The sequence below is a fragment of the Megalobrama amblycephala genome, linkage group LG14 (genome assembly GCF_018812025.1).
Source record: "Megalobrama amblycephala isolate DHTTF-2021 linkage group LG14, ASM1881202v1, whole genome shotgun sequence".
NCBI classification, from domain to species: domain Eukaryota; kingdom Metazoa; phylum Chordata; class Actinopteri; order Cypriniformes; family Xenocyprididae; genus Megalobrama; species Megalobrama amblycephala.
Genome location: NC_063057.1, coordinates 16885502 through 16909437, shown reverse-complemented (window position 1 = coordinate 16909437; position 23936 = coordinate 16885502). Strand labels below are relative to the sequence as shown.

The following is a 23936-nucleotide window of genomic DNA, read 5'->3' as shown; positions in this document are numbered from 1 at the left end:
TCTCATGCCAAAGCAAATGCCTAGTGGTTAGTGAGGATAAGTGAGGATCAGAGTTTTACAGTACCAAAATTTTGCTTTGGTACCTTAGTATATTAATATATATTTGATGCTTAATTGGTGCCTTAGGCAACGATAAACAGCCTTATACGGGTATACGGTTCAAAGTGAAAAAAGTCATTTAAAATGTAATGTAAAAAGTGCATGTCAACTTACATTTTGTCCATTTTGTCCTCTAGCTGTGGCTTATTATATTTATTTGCATTTTTACAGTTCCATTCAAAAGTGTGGGGGTTAGTAAGATTTTTTTTTTTAGTAAGATATTTTTTTTTTTTTTTTTTTATAAAGTAAATTATTTTGGCAGAGACACATAAAATGGATCAGAAGTAACAAAGACATTTATAATGTTAGAAAAAACTCCAATTTCAAATATATGCTGTTCATTTCAACTTTTAGTCAGAAAATGTATCACAATTTACTCAAATATTAGGCAGCACAACTGTTTTCAACAATGATAATGTTTCTTGAGCAGCATATCAGCAAATTAGAATGATTTCTGAAGGATCATGTGACACTGAAGATTGGAGTAATGATGCTGAAAATACAGATTTGCCATCACGGGAATAAATGACATTTTAAAATATATTAAAATGTTATTTTAACAGACTGTTAAATTTTCAAATAAATGCAGTCTTGGTGAGCATGAAACATCTTTTAAAAACATTTTTTTTTTTTTTTAACCAACCCCAAACTTTTGAATGGTAATGTACATCTTTTTAAATTTTTCTGTGTGTGTGTGTGTGTGTTTTTCACCATAACTCAAAGCTGCTTTGAGTATTTAATGATCAAATGGGAGACTGCACAATTCTTCCTCCCTCCTTCTTTCTCTCATCTGGGTGAGCATAGTGAGAAATTGCTTTCCGAACCCCAAACTGTGCTTGGTTATATAAGTCCAGACATTTTTATTTGAAGAGAGAGATCTCTCTCTCTCACACACACACACACACACACACACACACACACACACACACACACACACACACACACACACACACACACACACACACACACACACACACACACACACACACACACAGAGTTCTCAGATGCAAACAATTTTCACTCAAAGCTCTAGTGCTGTCACATTGTTTTGGCTGCGGTGATCACGAATGGATTGATGTTAATGTCATGAAGAGTGACCCTGTTGTAAAGGAGCCGCAGTGACGCAGGGCATCGCTCTGTATATCGCATAACCGAGCGTATAGCTGCACTAAGAGCGTGTCATCTGTTTTCAGGCGAGAGAGCGTCTTGTCTGAGTGCTGCACTTTGTTGGTGATTCTCTTGAGGAAAAGTAGTACGATATTTTTTGTATTACTAACATGCGCTGTTCTCTCTGTGGTAGTGCAGTTGAAGTCCTCGAAGTGCTTTTACAGAGCACTGCATTTTCTAGGTTTCTTTTGTCTTTAGTGCCAAAGCTCCTGCTTTTACTGTCTGGCCTTAGCTGGCTTCAGCCATATATATCTGAGATGGAGAAAGAGCTCCAACATTTTTATATTAAGTAAGCAAATAACTATATTTGATTGTTTTATTTACTATACTAATTGGTATTTGGGTTGTAATAATTTTATAGTTAGTTAGAAATTGCAGTCTACTGTGATCAGTCTCTCTAAACTGATGACAAAAATGCTTATCTAGTAACCATGAATAATTCATTAGTCAAAAAGTGTGGGGACTCTTGATGCATTTCGTTTATTAGCTGCTGTTTTGTCTGTTTCGATTCTTTTCATCTGTTTTTCTCCGTCTCATAGTTCACACATCCATAAAATGGACATTTTTTGGATTGAATCCCAAAATTTCCGTGCGTTGGCGGTGGTTTGTGCTGGTGTACAGCTGCTGCTGCATGGCATCAGTCTGAACTCTCTCCCAGCTCTGTTTGAAGAACTTTTGGCATTTTTTGCAGAAGTTCTATGTATTTCTTTGCGCAAAAACTTTTTTTAAAGGAGAGAAAAGTACTGAGTGTTCTTTTAAAGGGAGGGGGGAGGGGGGGTCCACCGGAAGCTAGTTATTTGAATTTATAGTTTTAAATATGGTTATTTCTTATAAAAAAAACCATCTCTTCTCTTTGGAAGGCCTTTATTAACCCCCTAGATCCATGTGGATTATATTTATGATGGATGGATGCATTTATTTTGGGCTTCAAAACACGCCTCCCGTTCACTAACAGTAAAAAGCTTGGAAGAGCCAGGATATTTTTAAATATAGATGGATCTAATAATGTGTATGGGGAAATAATGTTTATGGATGAGTGAATGCATTCATGCATTCATATGATGCAGGGCGTGGCCAAGAATCGCGGGCTATTGCTAATGAGAGAGTGCCACACGCGAGTCCTGGGGGATACAATGGAATTAGGACATTTCATTCTACCGAACTACTCACAAGTGCTGAAATACTACTTATACGGGTCAGTTTATTTGATGAATTAAAATTGTGACGAATAAAAAAACGCAGCGTTGTTTCACTTGGTCTAATGTTACACTATCGTACTAAACTGCATTTGAGTGTGTTGAAAGTTGTAATGTCATTCTATGTATTAGTTTGTTGGTTATATGAGACTAACAGTAATCTAGATCAAAATTAGAATGTCATACTGATGATATTCTAACATTTCATCGTGTTGTTAAGCTATATAACATTGATTCGTCTTATGTACATTTGCTAATCTGTCTAATAACGTGCATGAACTTGCTTGCCATGGTCCATAATGTTTGAATGAAACTACAACAGCGTGCCGCTAAACATTACGCAGCTGTCGACGTCTGTTGCCATGGTTACTATGCAGTACAAGGTAACCAGGAATAACGCAGATATTACGTCATTAACAGGTGACAAGGGACGAGCACTATTTAAAATTGTGAATTTCTCAATTTACAAATTCTTGGAAACATTTAGGATAATGTAAGTATACAATTGAATGGAATATATAACACTATTTTTATTTACTTTACTTTTTTTTAATATATAAAAATCTTACATATTGAGCCTTTAATGATATGCAATTAATAAAAGAAACTAATTTCTTATTTTTTAATACACACACAACTTATTTAGTGCTTGGTTGCAAAATTTGCAACACAATGCAAATGGTTGTTATAGTGTTCTGAGTACTTGCTAGGTCATTGGTTGGAATGGTATTCTGGGTAGTTAATTACTGGCCAAAGGTCAGTCCCCGATGAGAGCCCACCCCCAAGTATGTCTGATATTCAAAACCCAGCAACCAATAACAAAATATTTGTGGTCACGTCTTTAGAAATGGGCATTCCAAATAGACAAATAGCAGCAACGAACAAAAATGTGTCATTCTGAGTGCGAATCGCTTCGGTGCAGAAAATCCCTGCAGTCAAAATCCCCTCTGTAGACGCATACAGACAGCTGCCTACTACTGTCAGGCCTTTATTACGACTTCACTTGAAGTTATTAGACACAGTGTTCCTGTCTTCAGCCATCCTCTTTTAAATCTCTTCTTGCCTTTTCTTCATTTTCCGTCTCTCACTCCACAGGAGCAGCCAGCAGCGTCTTCTGTAACAGAATGTTCCGGATGTTCCACTCACTGTGCCTGTGTGATGGATACAGAGAGCAAGTTATGATGTAATTTGATGTTTTACTGTATATTAGATCAGGAGGAATTGTCAGAAAATATCACCCTGACTAAACACTTATAACCTAGGTGTATGCATTTGAGAGAGATTGAAAAAAGTCGGAAAATCGTCTCTTACTGCATAAAACGTGGAGCTGTCAGAATCGGGGCTTGGATGCAGAAACGCTGCAGCCATGTGTCATTTGCTGCAGTTATTTTAGGGATATGCTGGTGCTATTTGGGTTTCTATGTGTGTGATTGGCGATAGGCTGTGTTTAGCTATGTGCCTTTCAGACATTCTTATTAAACCTCTCCATCTTCGGGCAGGAGAGTGACAGGAAAGTGGATGGTTAGGATGTGGATACATGCATATCCCAGATTTTCTGAAGATTTACTGCATTCAATACAAAAGTTACACCAGATAGCCGACTTACGGCAAAATAATTACCATTCACTTCTCGCCGTCTCAAACAGCATGAAGTTTTGAATAGGCAAACACATGCTTGCAATGGTGAATGATTGATACCAATAACAGTGAAATGTCGTGATTCTCGGTACCAGCAAAATCCGGTATGCTTTTCGACTTCCGCTCCTTTAAGTTAAATTTAAATATGAACTAATGAAACGTTTTTTTATTTATTTATTTAATACCCTACCATGCAAGTTTTGGGTCAGTAAGATATTTTATTCAGCAAGAATGGTCAGACTTGTACTAGAGTAGCGTTACTTTGGACAACTACTACTAACTAGGATACAAAACCTCTCTGTTCCTTTCCTGTAGTATTCCATGCCTCCTGTGAAGAACAGTGAAATTGGGCACCAGAAGGCAGAGAGCGAGCAAGCTAGCGTGTTAGTTCTCTGCAGGAGCTCTGTTGCAGTCTCCTCACAGAAGTCACTGAATATTTTGTAAGCTGTAATTGTGGCTGAGGAAAACCAAGGAGTTTTCTGATCATCTGCTTGTCTATATATCTCAGCAGAAACACACACACACTTTGTCCTGCTAACACACTGCATTGAAGGTATAAGGATGTCCTATCCAAGGGTTATAGGAGTACAAATGCACCATTTCTTTGAAGTTGATCATCTAAATAACATAGTTGCAGAGTATTTATTCATTGTTGCTGAAGGTATAAGAGCGTGATCATATAATACAGGGGTAGGCAAGTTCAGTCCTAGAGAGCCGCTGTCCTGCTGAGTTTAGCTCCAACCTTAATCAAGGGCCGAACTTGCCTACCCCTGATATAATGTAACGATAGCCAAATTATGACAGAAAAACGGATGCTGCGTTAAGTATTTTTAACGTGTTAAAATTATTCTTATTAAAGCTAAAATAAGTTAGAGGGTAACACTTTACAATAAGGTTCATTAGTTAACTACATTAGTTAACATGAACTAATAATGAACTGCACTACTACAGTATTTATTAATCTTTGTTAATGTTAATTTTAACATTTACTAATACATTATTAAAATCTTGTGAACATTAGTTAATGCACTGTGAACTAACATGAACAAACAATGAACAACTGTATTTTCATCAACTAACGTTAACGAAGATTAGTAAATACAGTAACAAATGTATTGCTCATGGTTAGTTCATTTTAGTTAATACATTAACTAATGTTTAACTAATGAACCTTATAGTAAAGTGTTACCAGTTAGAGCAGTAAGTTATAATCTTTTTTTTTATTCACATTAATGACACAGAGCAGCAGGTATATTAGGCTGCTGTCACTTTAAGACCAAACACATGGATCCATTATACTGAAACGCATCCGGTATACACCCAACTGTTTACTTTCACTTGCGACATAACTAGCTGTGTTTACATGAATACTCCACACAATGGGCATTTTGACATAATTGCGTGTTTATTCGACCATTCAAGCTCAAAGTGTGAAAGAGAACTGAACTTTCAATTGCGTGCTGAGACACATGACTTTCTGTGCATTGAGTTCTTTTTCACTGCTTATTGTGCCTAATAACATTGAGCACGTCCCAAATTCGCAATCGCCTTCTGAGGGAGGCACGAGCACCTCTCAGAGCTCCTTTTCAGGATATATTGTACTTATAACTCTTTTAACATCTAGCACGTCCCCCTCTTTATATTCTCATTCATGCATTTCATCATATATCCAACGATATACATTTTATACCGCAGTGACAATATATCTTCATATTGCCCAGCCCTAATTTTAAATGTTTTTCACTGTATATTACTTTGTATTTTATTGGATACAAGGGAATTCTGGTGAACAGGTTCTTTATTGACTTTTTTTTGTTTATCAAAAATGTTTTTGTGTTGAGGTATCTTGTCTAAGATCAGATTTCCCGCTGTCGGAAATGATCAGTCAGCCTAATTGGCGCAAGACTGATCCTGGAAACCAGTTTTTCACGCTTCCACAAATTACATTTGTATTTGTTTTTTTCGTCTTGTCAAAGCAGTTCTCTGGTCAAAGTAAATATTTTCATTGTGTAACACAGACCAAACAAAAAACCCTCTGAAAATTTTCTTGAAGCTGCCGTCTGTTTGCGCCATGTGACATCTCTGGATCAGCAAGGCTAACAATTGTATGATCGTTCTGTTCTAATTGAGGAAGTCAGGGTTGAACAGGTTGAACTGCTGTGTTTTGTTCGCCGCTCATATTGAAGCCCCGTGCCCTGCAGTGAAACGTCATTTTTCAAGGCCACGCAAGGAGGCGTTGACTGTTAGAAGTCATTATGTCTGTTCAAGAGAAAATCACTTATACACACAGCTCCTTTCATTGAGAGCTGCAAGGAAACAAGAAAAAACAGTTTGAGACATTTTTACCATAACCTTGGAACTTTTTATGAATGGGATTTTAAATATTTCTCTTACCAAGGCTGCAATTTCATTGCCTGTGTCATTCTTTGAATGCTGCTTTGATGAGTAGATATAGCAGCCACTCTGTAGATAATGTGTTTATGCGAATATCTTTGTATAAACTGATTTCTTTAACAAAGAGGTCAAAGCTTGATTGGCTGGTGTTATTAAATTGCATCATTTAACTAAGAGCCTGTCAAGGTGCAAATTTCAAGATGGTTCTGTGCTTTTAAGACCAACGTTCTGCTCACTTGAGATGGAGACAGATTTGTTCTTAATAGTTTTTCAGGCTTGTTTCTCATGCATTGTCGCTCTTATGTATCACGCTCTTCAACCAGTTCACAAACGTCCGGCTCTGAAAACACTTGTTATTGTCAGAAATCGTGTTCTGCCTTTGAGTAGATCGGATGCCTGGAGCAATTTAAATGCTAATTTTGGGGCTATTTACTGACAATTACCAGATAATTGAGTTGTTTCAGGGGCTTTTTTCTTTCCTTTCTCAGAGCTGGATAATGCTGAATGGCTAGTTATTGTATTTGTGTTTTCAGTTATTTTGGGGAATGGGGGGCGGATTTCTATTATAGCTATTATAACGAGAGATGTCCTTTTCTGCTACAGGCCATTTTGCAACCTTTTTTCTTTTGCGACTAAATTTTGTTAGAACTCGAACTTGTGCTACTACTTATTTGCCTAACTGATTAGTGCTACATTTTTGTTGTGTATGAGAAGCATTAAATGACAGACGTGTCAAAAGCAGAACGAAAAATAGCGCTACTCGTTTGAACCGCATCACACCAGGCCATTTATCAGCTTGGTCCAAAAGACAGCGCAGTATGAGCTTAGAGCGACTCTGTTTACTGACCGCTCGACCGGTCTCAATCATATGACCACTAAACAGCACTGTCAGTTTCAGTAAGAAGCATTTGAGTTTGCAGCAGTTCTGATATAAACCACAAATGTCTCTGTGATTTTAAACTAAGATGATGGCCGATGAAACAGTGATGATGTTCTTGGCAACATTAATGCGGAAAACTTGAGAAACATTGAGCCACAATGATGCAGTTAAAGACTTTTCAGTCCACAAATTACCAACATTTACCATGGATTTACTACAGTAACACTAACTGTAACCATGTTATTGTGGCAGAAATGTGGGATATTCATTATATCAAATTATATTTTTAATGAATACCGGCATTAAAGGAGTAATGAAATATAATTACATTATTTTTTTGCTAAGCTATAGCAGTTTTTGTGAATTTTTAGACAAAATACCATAATACCTTCTAAATACTAGATGCACTGATGTATCGGCTGCCGATATTTATCAGACGATTTTTGATCAATTTACATATAAATATCGGCTATAGCATGAAAAAGGCATATTTCATATATATCTTTGTTCTTTTGAATTGATGTATTTATGTTGGCCTGCTGAATGTTAAATGGATCTAATCCAAGTTCATTAGAAATTGTTGATACAGCCATAAACTAGCAAGTATAACTTAATGCTTGCTTTTTTGAACTCTGCTGATTTAAAACTTGATCAAAACACTATCTATTTTAATGGCAAAACTTCAAATAAGAGAGCAAGTGACAAATATCTGTATTGGAATCGACCAATAATTCAGTACCTCTCTACTAAATACAATAGAAACCATATAGTTAGTTTTTACCATGGTAGTGAGGTGTCATCTTTGGATTTACAAGTGGTTATGATCTGCAAATGTGTCATAGATACTATGGAAGACAGGTTTTACAGATGTTACCGTTTTTGTTCATGGAGAAAAAAAAAAGTTTACACCCCAGTGCTACCAAATCAGGTGCTGGTACCACCATCTGTAGTACCACCAAAATGAACTTCAAAATGCTTTCAAAATGTATTCTGGAGCCTTATGCAGATATCCTAATATACAAGTTTGTGAGTGTATTTTTTGTTATGGTTCATTCAGTGCAGAATTATATTATCAACAATGTCATGTAAGGCAAATAAGCAAAGCCAAGGTATTTTTTCTGCGCTTAAAGTGGTTCAGTTTTGTTTGTGTTAAAAATTATACATTGTGTCGATCATGTTTTAAAGACCCTTGTGAGAACAATGCATTAGTCAATTATTCTGTAGCCATTTTACAGATTTTTGCATTACAAAGTCTTTTGATTTAGGGTTTTTTTTCTTCACTCATTTTCAGAAGGCCTTTATTAACCCCCTGGAGCCATATGGATTATTTTTTTATGATGGATGGATGGAAGCATGTTTTGGGGGGGCTTCAACACCCCCCCCAGATCTGATACTTGTTACATAAAACAACCTAATCTCACTCTCTTTGTGTATGCAGGTATTGAGTGCCCCCGAGGGTCTCGAAACATGCCAGGTGGGATGCAGGTGGCAGAACCCTACAGTGAGGAAGCCATGCTGTTCACCAAAGAGCTGGTTCTTCAGAGAGAGGTAAGGCCTCCTGTCATTTACAGTCTGTTTCTGTCGTTTTAGTCTTCACAAGCTGTTTCTAGACTTTCCATTTCTATAGTTGACTTGACAGTGCCTGTGATGTTTGGTCTCGCCGGTCATTTTGTGACAACTATCTGTCCGTTCTCTTCTTGGTCTGTCTCCTTACTGCTGTCTTCACTTGAGATACTCAAACACACGTTTTTGTGCTATATTCAGCTTATGGCTATCTTTTTCAGTTACTCTATGAATAATGGTCACAGAAATTACATGTCCAAATTGAGGAACCACGGATATGATGGTTCAGACACTTAATGAGGAAATCACACGCTTGCGCACTATTCTTACCTTCTCCTCAGGGTGCTTGACGCTGTGCGGGTGCTGTTTCCATTAATGCTGTGTGAATTAGGTTGGCGGTGCAGTCAGGCCTAATGAGAGGAGCTTTTTTAAGAGCCTAACTTTAACCTGCACTTTATAGAGAGACTGGACACAGGAACCTACTGCTAAGAATTACAAAAGAGACAGGAAAAAAATGACCTAATGACCTTTATCACCCACAGTGAAACAGAGCCTTGCCTGTTATGGAAAATGGAAGTTCTTGAGGAAAAGAGTGGGCTGTGATCCACTCAAAGTGTGAAGTGTGTTGACGTGTGTGTCAGAGCGCCAGTCAATTTTCATGGACAGTAGATCGTACTTTCATATTCTTTAAGATGACATGTTTCCATGCCTAAAGTCAAAGAATTTAAGTTTTTCTAGTTTTGCTCAGCTTAGAAATATATCATAAGCTAGAAATTTAATTTTTTTTTCATTTAAAATGTTTATATGAATGCTATACATTACTCTAATTTTCACAAGGTTTTATAAGAAACATTCACAATCGAAATTTCCATGACTATTTCTGATTCTGGACTAGTTTTTACATTTCTTTAAAGAAAGTGTCCACACAAAAAACAATTTGTACAGTGAATAATCATAAAAGTTTAGAATATATTATTTTAATAAATGTTGTTTATGAAACACACACCCACATTCATATGTACCGTATGTACAAAATGGAAAGGTCATGGAATTTGTATTTTTCTATACAGATTTTTAAGTTTAATAAACAGCAATTATTGTTTTGTTTTATATACTGAATATATTTTTTTTCTGAAATATGTGATTAGCTTAAAATACCTCACACAAAGTATGAATTATGCAACAACATAAGTATAAAATAGATATTAAGTAAATAAAAATTAAATAAATAAAAAATTGAATTCCTTAATGAATTGTTTGGATGCTAAGTAATTAAAAATCTACCTTGTATCCAAATAACAAAATTGACTAATCTGTGCAGTAGTTCAGGCTTTTTGTGATGAAGTGCATTTGTTTTAACAAATTATTATTTATTTTTTTGTTCTCGGCCCTTTCTCTATACATGCTGTGTGTGCTGTGGAAGGCCCACTTTAAGCTGCATCCTAAAAGTTGTTCCTCTCAATCTGGCTCTAATCTCTCATGATCTGAAGCACGTAATTAAACTGGCATGAGAGGCTGCATATTTCTTCCACACACACCTCCTGCTTTTGAGGTTTCCACCAAGTGGAATTAAGAATGTAGGCTTTGGATTTCCTAAAGCACACATAGCAAGCTGCTACAAAAAGAGTGAACGCATCTGTGCTCTGATATAGTTAAATCAATATATAAACTGATCAAATATGTCTATATTAATCTTTTAAAGTTGGCAAATAAGGCAAAAAGAGTGTCCTGCTACCTGAGCCGAGAGCCCAACATGACTCGACAGACTTTGTAGGGCTGATAGTGGTATGACATGCATATTGTGCAGTGGTGTCAGTGTTAACTACTATAAATTTTGCTGTACTGTTTATGCCTTAGAATATAAATATGCATCTTATGTAGTATTAATTTCAGTGTTTTCATTCTTTAGTTTTTAACTAAAGTGTTACGTAACGTAACGTTTTGATATGTATGCCAGACATATTGATTTGTTATGAATAGTCTAATCTTTTGGTTTGCATCCATACAGTTACTTCCTCTTAGTTTGAGTGCCTGCTACAGATTTGAGTAAATTTTATTGTAATGGATAGCTGTTTTTAACACGCATATGGGGAACATGAGTGATTAGACACTGTAAAAACTCCTAGGCCAATCAGAGGCTCAGGACTGTGCTGCATGTGCTGAGTGCTTTAGTGTGCCACACTGAGTGTGTGTGAGTGCGCTGCAACACACACACACACACACACACACACACACACACACACACACACACACACACACACACACACACACACACACACACACACACACATATATACATGTATAGATACACTTTGTCTGAAATTAGGTTGAACTTGATGAGAGAGAATAGATCTGGTTTATCTCTCTCTTCCTCTGTCTCATTTCTTGCCTTAGTGGAGGAGGCCATTGTTTGTGTATGTGTGTGCGTTCATGCAGTAAAGTGAGAGGAAAGAAGACCGTTGATGGCAGCACATGCAGAAACTCAAGCGTGGCAACTTGGAGAGAGAGTGCTGCTCGGACACAGTCATGACTCATCCTCATGCGTGCCGCCCCAGCTGCCTCTCGCAGATCGTCCAAACTCAATAAATGACCTTAATAAATAAATGTCTTACACACACCCGTAGTGTCTCTGTCTGAGTATTTCTCAGTGTATTTTGTCTCGCACATAGACGTAGTTTGTGAGTTGGCTTACTATTTTTTACCACTTGAGTGTTTTATGTCTGGTTATGCTTTTGTATGCATGTTAAGCCGTGTTTCAACCGCAGGAACGTTCCCCAGGGACTAAGGTCTTTGGGGTGGTACTCGGTGTGTAGGAACCAGGGTCTAAATGAAGTTCTGGGAAAAAAATTTCACCCTTAAAAAGTTCCTGCTCATGAGGTAGTACTTTTTCAAAGTTCCGGAACTTTCAGGGGTGGGACTGGGGCGCTGAACATGCTGATTGGTTGAGTTCATGCAGCATTTTGATTGGTTGACTCCATGCACCATTTTATTTCAACCACCATTTTTAAAAGTCTGTTGTGGTGCGTGCAGTAAGAGATGTTTGCTATTCAAATCAACATTGGAGTTTAAAAATACGACCAATGGACTGACGACGACGTTCAGGATTTATTAAAGGTGCTCTAAGCGATGTCACACGTTTTTAGGCCAAAACATTTTTTGTCACATACAGCAAACATCTCCTCACTATCCGCTAGCTGCCTGTCCCCTAAACACACTGTAAAAAATCACAGTCTCTGTAGTCACCACAAGCTCCAAAAACGGCAATAAAAACAAACTGCTGCAGCCTGGACCACGAAACAATAAACATGCTCCAGCCAATAACCGACAAGAATGATTTTAAATGCACGTTCATGACTGTTTCAGGAAGCACGGAGGGGAGGGGGAGGAGGAGGAGGAGGGAGGGTCTAGCTAGCCTCTGTTTTGTTTGACAACACTTCGAACATCAACAGGAAGTTACTCCACCCAGGATCGCTTAGAGCACCTTTAAGCTTATATGCTAATAAATTTGGCAATTTTAATTATCAACATCGGCCAAGAAGTTTTTCTGTTTAGCTGATGCTCCCATTCTCCGTCTTCATTAGTTTACCATCTCTGTTTAACAGTTCTGTTTATATTTTAATTCAGTCTATATTATTATTATTATTATTATTATTATTATTATTATTATTATTATTACTAGGTTTGTGACAAATCGATACTTCTCGATTCGTGGGACGATTCTGAGATTTTCTGAATGCATCGCGATTCTCTTGAATCGATTCTGGCTCTCTAGGCTAGTTTTTAACCGCACACTCAAATGCTCACAAAGAAGAGCGTTCGTGCTTTTGGCACCGAGTCTGAGAATGTACTTTTACCTCAGAATTCTTTTATGATGCGAGATTAGTGTAAACAGCCCACTGCGAACATCCTTGTAATTCTTTTCAAACTTTTCGAACTATGGATGATTATTTGATAGAAGGTTCAAGTGGTGTTTAAGGAACTGGAAGCAAGCAGAGTACGGCTCTTTCTAAAGCACCCAGTGCCATCTGCTGTTAAAAACTAAGCTCAGAATCGATCCACAGTCATTTCTCGATTTGCGATATTCTGTCATATTTGTTGGCAAAATGTTATCAACGTTGTTTGAAAGTTTGAACTGTAACAAGATGAACACTTTAACACTACTTACTGAATCAATAAAGGTAGACATATGTGAATATACATTACACAGAGCTTACAATATACGTCTTGCTTTGCACCATTTGTTCAGTACGTTGGAAGTAACTTAGCCCTTAGTGAAAACTTTATATCCTAATTTAATAAAGGCTGGTGCAACTCTACCCAAAATACTATAGAGGCATTGATGTGGACCCTTTTGACTTGTGCCTGTAAGCAACCGCAAGGCAACACTCTGGCAACCACCCATACAACCCACATCGTGTTGGCAAGTTTTGCACGGGCGAGCAGCACCATGGAGTTCTGCCATTACATAAGCCGCACATCCCAACATCATTATTTAAGATTATCTCTGTTTCCATCTCTACATCTCTCTCGCTCGCGCTCTCTCTCTCTCATTTGTTCTGTGTTGCTGATCAGTGTAGCCCACAATCTCTCTCTCTCTCTCTCTCGCTGAATAATTAATGGTGTGTTTGACAGGCAGGACACACTCTGGGCGGCTGAGCTCCTCTGGGAGAGCTGCTGTGGTAGAGTCACATTAGAGATTTCTCCTCACCACACACATGCTCAAACTGCAACACGCCATAAACACTGCCAGTGGCCTCTTGTTTCAACCGAATATGGACATTCATGCATATTTGAAGTACGGCAGCCATGAGATTTTCTGATTTTTGCTCTTTGTCCTGCTGTCGTGATTTTAAGTATTGATGTGCTGGAACTGAGTTCATAAGAATGAGATTTGTCTCTGTATGATTTCGCATCCAGTAAGGCCTTACAAAGTATTTTCTAAAGGCACATTATTTTTAGATTAATAGATGCAGCTTTTGAAAGTGATCTCAGCCCTCTGCAAGATTTTTGGGTTAAGTCGAATTTTATGAAGTGAAAAGTGAATCTAAAAGCAAATATTGAAAGTTCTCTGAATCTGCTGATCTGATACTACAGTATTTCTGCATGTTAAACATTCTATTGCTTTTTTTTTTTTTTTTTTTTTTTTTTTTTTTTTAAGAATTAGTCTAGACTTCTGCCATTTATTTACTCGGCCTCATTTCGCCCACTCGCCCATTTGACTTTTTCAAGGGGAACGCTGTTGGTGATTTCTGAAGAATATCCTTGTACATTCTGAGTTCCTAATCAAAGTTGTACAGGTTTGGAATGCTATTGCAGTGAGCAAATACTTTGTTAGAAGCAAAAATCTGAATGGGGGAATTTTAGTATGGAAAAATATTGGTTCACTGTAAAAAATAGGTAGCTGTGGTTGCCAGAAATTCACCATCAAGAATACAGTAATACTATAATAATGCAGGTTGTGCAAAACATCATCAGGGTAACATACTAATGCAATAAACATTAAATAAAAAACACAAAATGTAATGCAATACACTGTAACATACATTTCAGTGCTTCCCACACATAGACTTTACTTGGGCGGGCCGCCCACGTATAGTAACGGCCGCCCAAGTATATTTGGAGACACATTTTTGCTTTTATTATTTTTTATCCTCTTATACTTTTATATCCGCGCAATAATGAAACCATCCACGATCGAATAACTAGTCGTTTCGTACCTGCTCATTATGTGTGCGTCAGAACTGTTTACTCCCGCTAGCATTCCCACGGGCGCTGCATGTTGCAAAGTCACAAGGCGGCGCTGTTGCGCGTTCTACAAGCTCGCGCAACAGCGCTTCAGTCTGCTTCAAAGTGTTTCTCAATCAATGAAAAGCGCAGATTTATGCTAATGAACTCAAGTTGATGAATTATTACAAAGTCTACTTCATGGCCTTTATATAAAATGTTTTAGACGATTGTAAGAATCTGAAGGATCAGCCTGCAATAGTACAGACATTTCAAAATAAGAGTCCCGGTGTGTTTATAATTAAAAGTCACACGCTAAGTTTTTTCTTTTTCTTTTGGGCATTATTGGTATTTTGGTTACACAATAAATTGTATTTAATTTGATTTACATTTAATTCATAGTAAATTATTGTAGTCTCTCCCACAGGAAGAAAACACTAAGAACATTATTTGACATATATTATTCATTTTATAAATTTTACTAGTAAAATCTGTGTCCCATTCACCGAGAGAGACACTATATGACAGCAAGGAGAAATGACGTGAACCAATTAAATGCTGTAATTTTGCATAATTTACAATGCATAATAATGCATAATATTATTATGTAATTAAATGTAATATGCTATGTAATTAAAATTAATTTCAATAAATAAAAATACTGTTAAAAATCACACATTATTTGTTTGTCACATGTAGTAGACGATTTTTGTGCCGTGGGTAATAGGAGGATTTTTCGCCCGGCTACCACCGCAAGTATATTTCAAACCTGTGGGAAGCACTGCATTTACTGATAACAAAAAAGGATAGAAACTAATTGTATTTGATGTGTTACCGTTTGTATGGTAATTAATACATTTTAACTACCAAAAGCCACAAATTTGACAGTATTTTACAGTAAATTAATTTATAATATACTATGCTTTACCATATGTTGAGGTAACTTAGTTAACCAAGCAGGTTTTTACTGTACCAGTTTTAGTTTTTTCTGTAAAATTCTATGTTCTGAACATGTTAATGTTTGTCTGACTTTTTCATAGAGCATTAAATTGCTGTACTTTTCTTATTTGACACACAAATACAAAAATGAAAGGTCTTCGTGTATACCTGAATATTTAATTTCTTTGAAACTTATATCAAAGATATCTGAAGCTGAATCAAGGGGTGGTAGCAGAACAGAGTTGAGTTTATTGATGGATTTTGTTTTACTGTTTGTGTAAGAGTGAACATGTGGATCCCAGTGTGCTCTCTGCAGTTCAGGCCGATATCTGCTTCAATCTGTAGTCATTCCATCTCCCAATCTTTCGATTAAACTCCTCCTGTCTTTTCTTTTCGTTCTCATTTTCTCTGAGAGCTTTTATTCTGTGAATAACTATTCTGTTTCCATCCCTCATGTGTTTCTTTTACTTCAGCTCTGTCTTAAATCCACAGTCTGAGAGTTTTAGTCAGAACTCTTTCCTAGTGTGAATGAACTCGTGATTTTAAGTACCCATTTTGTTAATTTGTCCTATGCCCCTTTCTCCCCTCCCTGTCTCACTTATTTCTTTTTCTTGCTTTTGTTTGTCTGTTCATCCACTGGCTCAGTATTCACTATATGAGGAGCTTGCAGGGTTTTTCAAGTTGCTAGTTTGTTGCTAAGTGACTGGATGGAGAGAGACACTGACTGAAAGGAAGAGATGCAGTCACTGTTGGCTCTGTGCTGTGTGAAAGAGCCCCCCCCCCCCCTCGTTCTGACCCCCTTGTGAGGGTGACATTTTGTCGCTTTTTGAAATGAGAACTCTACTAATAAAGCTTAGAGTGTTGCTTACCATTTCCTATACTTTTTCTTTGAGCTTAGATGTTTTTTTTTGTGTATGAGTTCTTGTCTATTTATCTTAGTCTAATTATCTTGTGTAATCTAAATTGGATGTTTTTGTTGTATTTTGCAGCAGTGTTGTTTAGTGTTGTCAAAAATACCGACTTCGGTACCAAGTCAGTACTGAAATTTTAAAAATGTGACGATATCAGCATTTCCCCTAGCATTTTGAGCGTTGTTGAACGGAATCCTAAAAACCTGTGATTGGCCATTGTGTTCAAGCACTCAACAGATATGTCTGTGATTGGCTACAATGATCAACACTTCAAAAACATGTTGTAAATAGTCATTAATGACGCTTTTCACCAAGCGCTTACACAGATACACACACGAGCATTTGAAAGCAGGCGTCTATCAGCGGATCCCTAATATATCCGCTGATAGATGGATCCGCTGATAGACGCCTGCTTTCAAAAGCTCCATGTATCTGTGTGAGCACTCTGTGAAGAGCGTCAAAGATGTCTATTTACGACATGTTTTTGAAGCGCTGATCATTTTAATCAATCACAGATATATCTGTTGAGCGTGTGAACACTATAGCCAATCAGAGGTGTTTAAGAATGAAGGGAAATGCTGGTATCGTCACATTTTTTTAATTTCAGTACTGACTTGGTACTGATGTCAGTACTTTTGACAACACTAGTGTTATTTTACTATTATTTATATTCTATTATGGTATTTTGAATTAGCTTTTATTTGTAAATTTTAATAATTTTTTAAAAATATTTCTATTTAGCTTTAGTTTACATTTTAGTAATTTTAGTACTTAACCTAAACATTTCAGTTTTTTGCCAATATTTGTATTTTATTTTATTTCAGCTTTATTTCAATTAACAGATTATTTTTAATAGTTTTAGGTGACACAAACAGTTTTACAGTGATCATTTTGAGATTAGCAACACTGTATATTTAATTTTCGTATGTATGCACATTTATTTGTGTGGCATTACATAAAATAGTGTTAAAAGGAGTACCACTTTTGTTAAGCAAATTTGCCAAAATATTAATTAACAAAAATATTTAAGAATCTACAGAGCTTTCTTCAGAGTTATGCCTATATGGAGTCTATGTGGGAAAACCCATATCAATTGACCCCATGTATTTTGGAACAGTAGATCCCATCATGAATTATTATAGATTTTCCATCTTTTGGCATTTTTGGGATACTTACTTGTCTGATTGTATGCTGAATAACATCTCTTCCCATGTACCTGCGTTAGCGTGCTCCATGATCTGGAAATGCAGTTTCATCGCAGTGCTCATGGCAGTGTGAGATGAGGTGAATGTTTCCTGCAGAGGGCACACAGACCTCCACTGTGCCTAAACTCAACGCACTGTGCACACAATTAGCCTCCCAGCTATTTTTTTTCCTGCTAAAATAGAAGCAAATTAAAATGCTGTCATTACCCCTTCCATGGAGGGAGCTGTGTCCTAAGGCTGCTAGCCATGCAAATGAGACACTGGTGGCTTTCGCAGAGGCCCCTGTTGCAAAAGAAACACTCAATGTTGTATTTGTGCTGGATGAAGATGCAGGATGACATAGAGCTCGATGTAGCGTGGTCCTCCATCACGAGATCTCTACAGGAAGTTTTCCTGCCTTTGAATGCAAGTGGTTGTTCCTTTTCAGTGTATGTTTGCTGAAAGGGGTTAGAATTTGATCTGTTTTACAGTGCGCTCTATACCTAGTATATTTTTGTCTAGAAATGATGCTTTTTATCCAGTGGGAATTATTACTGTACATACCAAAATTAAGTCACTTTTGAGGATGCTTTTTGATCTGAACGTAAGGGGTGAAGGTATCCTGAGATGTATATATGCATGCCATAAACTACAATATATAACTAAAATATAATGACCAATGGCCAAGGTCAGGATTTTTGCTAAATAATAATGAAATTCCTCTGTTTTTTTTATTAAACCCTATTGTATGCCCTCAGAACACTTATGGAAAATATGGCATGAATCATTTTGTGACACTTTTGTATCATTTTTTTTTTTTTTTTTGAAAGCTTGAAGCAGGTTGCTGTTCTCTGCCATTTATATGGATGAGCACAAGCAACTTAATTTAATTTTCACCTTTTGTGGTCCGTAAAAAAGAAAAAGGTGTACAACATTAAAGCAACACCAGGGTGAGTAAAGAATGTCTTTAATTTTTGGATGAGCTATACTTTTCTAGTTTAAATTACAACATTAACTTACTTGCAAGATTTAACATACTTGCAAGATTTTAAATACAGTTCACACTGCACCGACAGACAGCAACAGGCTTCATTGGGTTTTGTCAGATCAGTGTGTTAGCCCTGTTGGCGTCTGTCGGAGCTTGTTTTCACCGATTGAACATGCTGAATCCGTGTTAGGATATCTGAGAAGTGACGTGCTGTAATGTGGTGACTGGCGGCGTTGGTCTGCAGTGTGAATTGGCCTTTAGAAATGATACATTGCCTATAACAGTAGCCAAAAACAATGCCTAAAAAGCTATGTCACCCATCACTCATTAAGCAGTATCTCTGTGCTATAAAAATAGGTCAGTACTGATTTCTTATTGACTTTAAAGATTAGTATTAGTATTAATCACTGTTACAGTATTCATCAAACTCCAGTGGCTGTGTGTAGACCTGTCCTCTTTTCTCCTTTAGCGTTTCCAGGTGCCAGCAGTCAAATCCCTCTGTGTCCTTCCAAACAGAGGAAATGCCCTTCCAAGAGAACCCCACTCCGTATACTCACGTACACACACACACACACACACACCTTTTGTCTTTTTATATTAAAGAGGCCACAGGTACACTGTTCATTGTGATCCGTTTTTCATTGCTTGTCTTTCTTTACCCCAGTAATGTCACCATGACCTAAATACCATTTTCCCTTAAACTTCCTGTCTCAGGGCTCATTTCACCCAATAAGAGCTTTCTAGTTTGTTTATATGGCAATTTATTTAGTTCATACAAGGTTCCCACGGTCTTGCAAAACATGGAAATATTAGAGAATTTTAAAAGTTTGTTTACCAGGCCTGTAAAAGTAATGTAGATTAAATGGATATGATCAAAAATACAGTAAATTGTAAAATATCATTACATTTAACGTTTTTTTTTTTTTTTTTTTTTTTTTTTTTAAATGTAAGGTTTATTCATTTCATTGCAAAGCTGAATTTTCAGCAGCCATGACTCCACATGATCCTTCAGAAATCACTCTTTCAAAAATCACTCAGAAATCATCACAATTTGCTGATTTGGAGCCCAACAAACATTTCTTATCATCAATGTCTAAAAAAAGTTGTGCAGCTTATTTTTGTTAGAATCCATGATAATTTGTTAGAATCCCAGGATTCTTTGATGAATAGAAAGTTCAAAAGCATTTTCAACAGCATTTATTTGAAATAGGAATCTTTTGTCAATTTTATGCTTCCTGCTGAATGAAAGTATTAATCTAAAAAAATACATGCACGCACAAACACACAAACTCAAGGACCCCAGATTTTTGAACAAAGTTCTGCTCTAAAATATTTTCAAGTTCATAGTTTGCCAAAATATTTACCTCCTTTTAGTGAGTCTCAATAAAATGAAAGCCTTGAATTGTCATATCATTCAATATTTTCCAGCTAGTTCTTTGGCTATTTTAAAACATGTTTCAAGACTTTCCAAAAAATTGCTGTCTAGGTGGGCAGCATACTAGGTTTTGTATCACAGCCAGTCTTTTTGACCCCTTTCAGAGCTCCGGCATTCAGCAACTTCCTGAAGTGGCTTTGAGAAGGAAAGAGATTTAGTTAGTCCTCATTCACACTCCTGTCCTTGCCCCGTAACCCTGTAGCCGGTCATACGTGTATGTGTGCTTGTTTTATTAGGCTGCTAAACTGATTCAGTGCTGTAATCCAGGCAGCCATGTTGTGTGCCCGCTGTTCTCAGCTGCTTTATGACATGACTTTACCGAGTCGGGTCACACACTCAACCACACACACACACACACTCATGGCATCTTTTGTTCTCAGTCCCTCACTCCTCTGGTTCTTTCAAGACTCTTTAGCTCGAGCCTCAGATGGAATGACAGAACAGAGTGATAATTGTTGTAATTGCTGAGGGAATTTAACAGCACAGACGCGTCGATGTAACACCCCTCACCATTTCCGTCCTCTCCATCTCACTGTCTTTCTCATTTTCAGCGGCTCGCGCTCATGTGGCACGAGCGTAATCTTTTAATCAATGATATTGAGCTGTGTTATTGTAGTTTCTTAGTTTTATTCACCTCCTTCAGTGGTTGAGTGTGAAAATGTGGTGATTCCTCCTCGTTTTGAGGAGAATTGAGAGATTATGCTTTTCTGAAGGACCATTATCCACTAAGGAGCTGTTGGGCTAATGTTTGTTTATGTGTGTGTGAATGTGCTTGTGATGAATAGCCAAAGGTGGAAGTTTTATAAGAGCTTCTAGTACCGGATTGAATGATTCCCATGACAATCAGGTTGTTGGTTGCCATGGGAGCCTCATCCTGGTCTCTCCTTTGGCCCATTCACACTCGACAGCTGTCATCTCACACACACACACACACACACACACACACACACACACACACACACACACACACACACACACACACACACACACACACACACACACACACACACACACACGCACACACAAAGAGATTTCCTCAAGCCAACCTTCCTCTTCCCTTCCCGTGTTTGATCAACACCATTGCATTCTCTCCTCGTTTCACTCTGCATCATCTCCACCTCCTCCTCTCCTTTGATCCAGTCTCCCAGCCCTTTTCCTCTCCTTCATTCCGGCAGTCTCTTCTTAACTCCCTATGTGTGTTTGCTCATGGGTATTCCAACTTTTCTAGCTAATTAGAGTGTGTACAAAATGAAGCGAGTGTGTGTCGTGTTTCAGGTGTGTATGTGAAGTTCTAGTCCCTGCTGTGGGGCCCCGGGGCTGTTCTATCCTCAGGAATCAGCTCTGGGAGTGTAATCCTGCAGTAGCTTACTCCAGCACAATGCCTGACCTCTTCTGGCAGACAGGACACCCCGACAGCCCAGAGGAGAGGGCCTAATCTTCCCCGCCACGTCAGCTTTCCCCCACCCCACACGACTCGAGAGAAAGGGCAATCAGGACAGAATCCATCTATAGAGCTTCAAATAGGGTTGAATTTTCCCCTAATAGTGCAGAAAGAAAAGCTTGATTTATCACTTTATTCAGGGTCAGAAGTTAGCTGAAGTTAGCGGCCAAAACCGTATTGATAGTGTCCTAGAAATTCAATAAAAATGAACACTTCTGAAATAGTGTTTTTTTTTGTTTGTTTGTTTTTTTGTTTTTTTAAATTATATGTGTCATATATGTTTGAGATTCCTCCTTTAGACATACATTTTCCAGTAGATGCATTATATTATATATTGATATTTCTTCTAAAGTATGAATATGTTGTATAAAGAGTTAAAGCTAATGCTTGATTATAATATTTTATTAGATATTACAATAGATTACACTAATATAATTCCATGATTCCATTAGTGTGGAATCAAAAATAGTATTATATTATATTATATTATATTATATTATATTATATTATATTATATATTATATTATATTATATTATATTATATTATATTATATTATATTATATTATATTATATTATATTATATTATATTATATTATATTATATTATATTATATTATATTATATTATATTATATTATATTATATTATATTATATTATAATGGTTCTAGGTCTTGGTGTACACATTTTGCCTTAAATGAGCTGATGCTTATTTTATTTTATATATTTTATTTTATAACTGATTACATTATAATATAATATAAGTAATATTTTTGAATTCAGTAGAAACAATCGCAATAGAATTATGATATTGTGATGTAGCATATTTCAGATTGACACTTGTATCATAAGGTTGTTAGCAGTTCCCTCTATGTAAGAGAATAGTTCATGGGAGTGTGTTTGTAGTGAAGTGTCTGGGTCAGTGTGGCTTTGTTATTCTAATGCAGTCTGTAAGTTCGTCACAGGCGAATGTTCAATTACTTTTGTCATGTATGCGTGTGTATCTGAGCCCATAATGGTCTCATAGCTCTCCCTTTAGGCAGAACAAGAGCTGTGTGAAGTCACATTAACAAGATGGCTGACCCAACATTACACATTACTTTACACAATACTTGCAGCCATAAACTTCGAGCAGCACTATTGACTGATGGTGCAAAAGGCAAAGATATAAAGGGTAATTAAAAAAAAAAAGATAACATATGGTCTAGATTATAGCGGTTGTTAATCCAATCCAAATAGTTATCTGTTCTGCTTGTTTGTGCGTTTGGATGAGTCTGTTAGCGCTGTAGCGTGTGCGATAATAATACAAGTATTAATGGCAAAAGCATCTGCCTCTTAAAGTGCTCTACAAAGAACACCGGTTTCGCACAAATGCGTTCGGGGAAAAAAAAAAAAAAAAAAAAAACGTGTTCGCGCTTCTGAGAGTTTTCTCATCATTTGTGTTCCAGCCTGCGCCTATAAATGAGTTCAGCACAACTTAAAAAAGAAAATGGAAATAGCTGCAGCTATGCTGACATTTTTGCTCAATTACACTAATGAGAGCATTAGGAGCATGTGCATTTGTGGCTCCGCCAGCCAGAACTCTGAAATGGAGCTTTTTCACGCCTGAGCAGGGAGGTTCAGAGAAAGCCGTCTTAACTGCAGAGCGCACACTGACAGCAAGATGCTCGCTAGGTATAGTGTTTGGCCAGAGGAACGCATCGTTTTTTTTCCTTTCTTTTCTCTTTATTGCTTTTCTTGAGCACATTCTTGTGCCAGAATGTGGCTGGAATTTGGCCGTCCTGTTCTTTTCCACCTCTTTAAAGTGATAGCTAGCTTCCTGTCCTTTGTGTTTGTCCCCACAGGTACATTTGCCTCTGTGGCTGTATCTTTTCTGCACTTCCAACGGGCTGTTAATGGCTGTGTTTGTCATGATTTAGACACGTTAGCATGGCCTGTGCCAGCACAATTGGGAGGTGAGCCATGTGCCGGGCTGCTCGGTTCACCCCTGCTGCATGCCAGTGAGGTGCCCGACGTTATCCGAGCTTCTTGCGCACAAGACTTGCGCCGTCTGCCAGCGCGGCACGCGAAACCTGGCACTGGACGTGTCTTGCGCCATGGGCCTGGGGCCTAAGCTCTTGATGTTTATGTTCGGCGGGAGAAGCGTGGGATTTGATCTAGTGCAGGTGTACGGCAAGCCAAGTTTGTGTTCTTACAGAGTTTTGCTAAAACCCTAGCTGTCTTAAATTGGAAAATAGTTTTAGCATGACCTCTTTCTGGCGTAGCCTATGCATCAAGTGCATCTTTTTCATTTCCCAGAAGCTTCTAGGATGCTGGCTTAGATTTACAGCTGTATTAATCTACTCTGTATCCAGTGCTCTTGGCATCAGTGCTCGCATCT

General features: G+C 37.4%; 1 protein-coding gene across 1 annotated transcript in view; it reads left to right on the top strand.

Annotated features, from left to right (window-relative positions):
- snd1 (staphylococcal nuclease and tudor domain containing 1) overlaps positions 1-23936 on the top strand; it is a 184031-nt gene that overhangs the window by 65940 nt on the left and 94155 nt on the right. The window contains exon 16 of the mRNA XM_048157179.1: positions 8813-8922. Within this exon, the coding sequence (XP_048013136.1) occupies positions 8813-8922 (110 nt within the window). The remainder of the gene's footprint in view (positions 1-8812; positions 8923-23936) is intronic.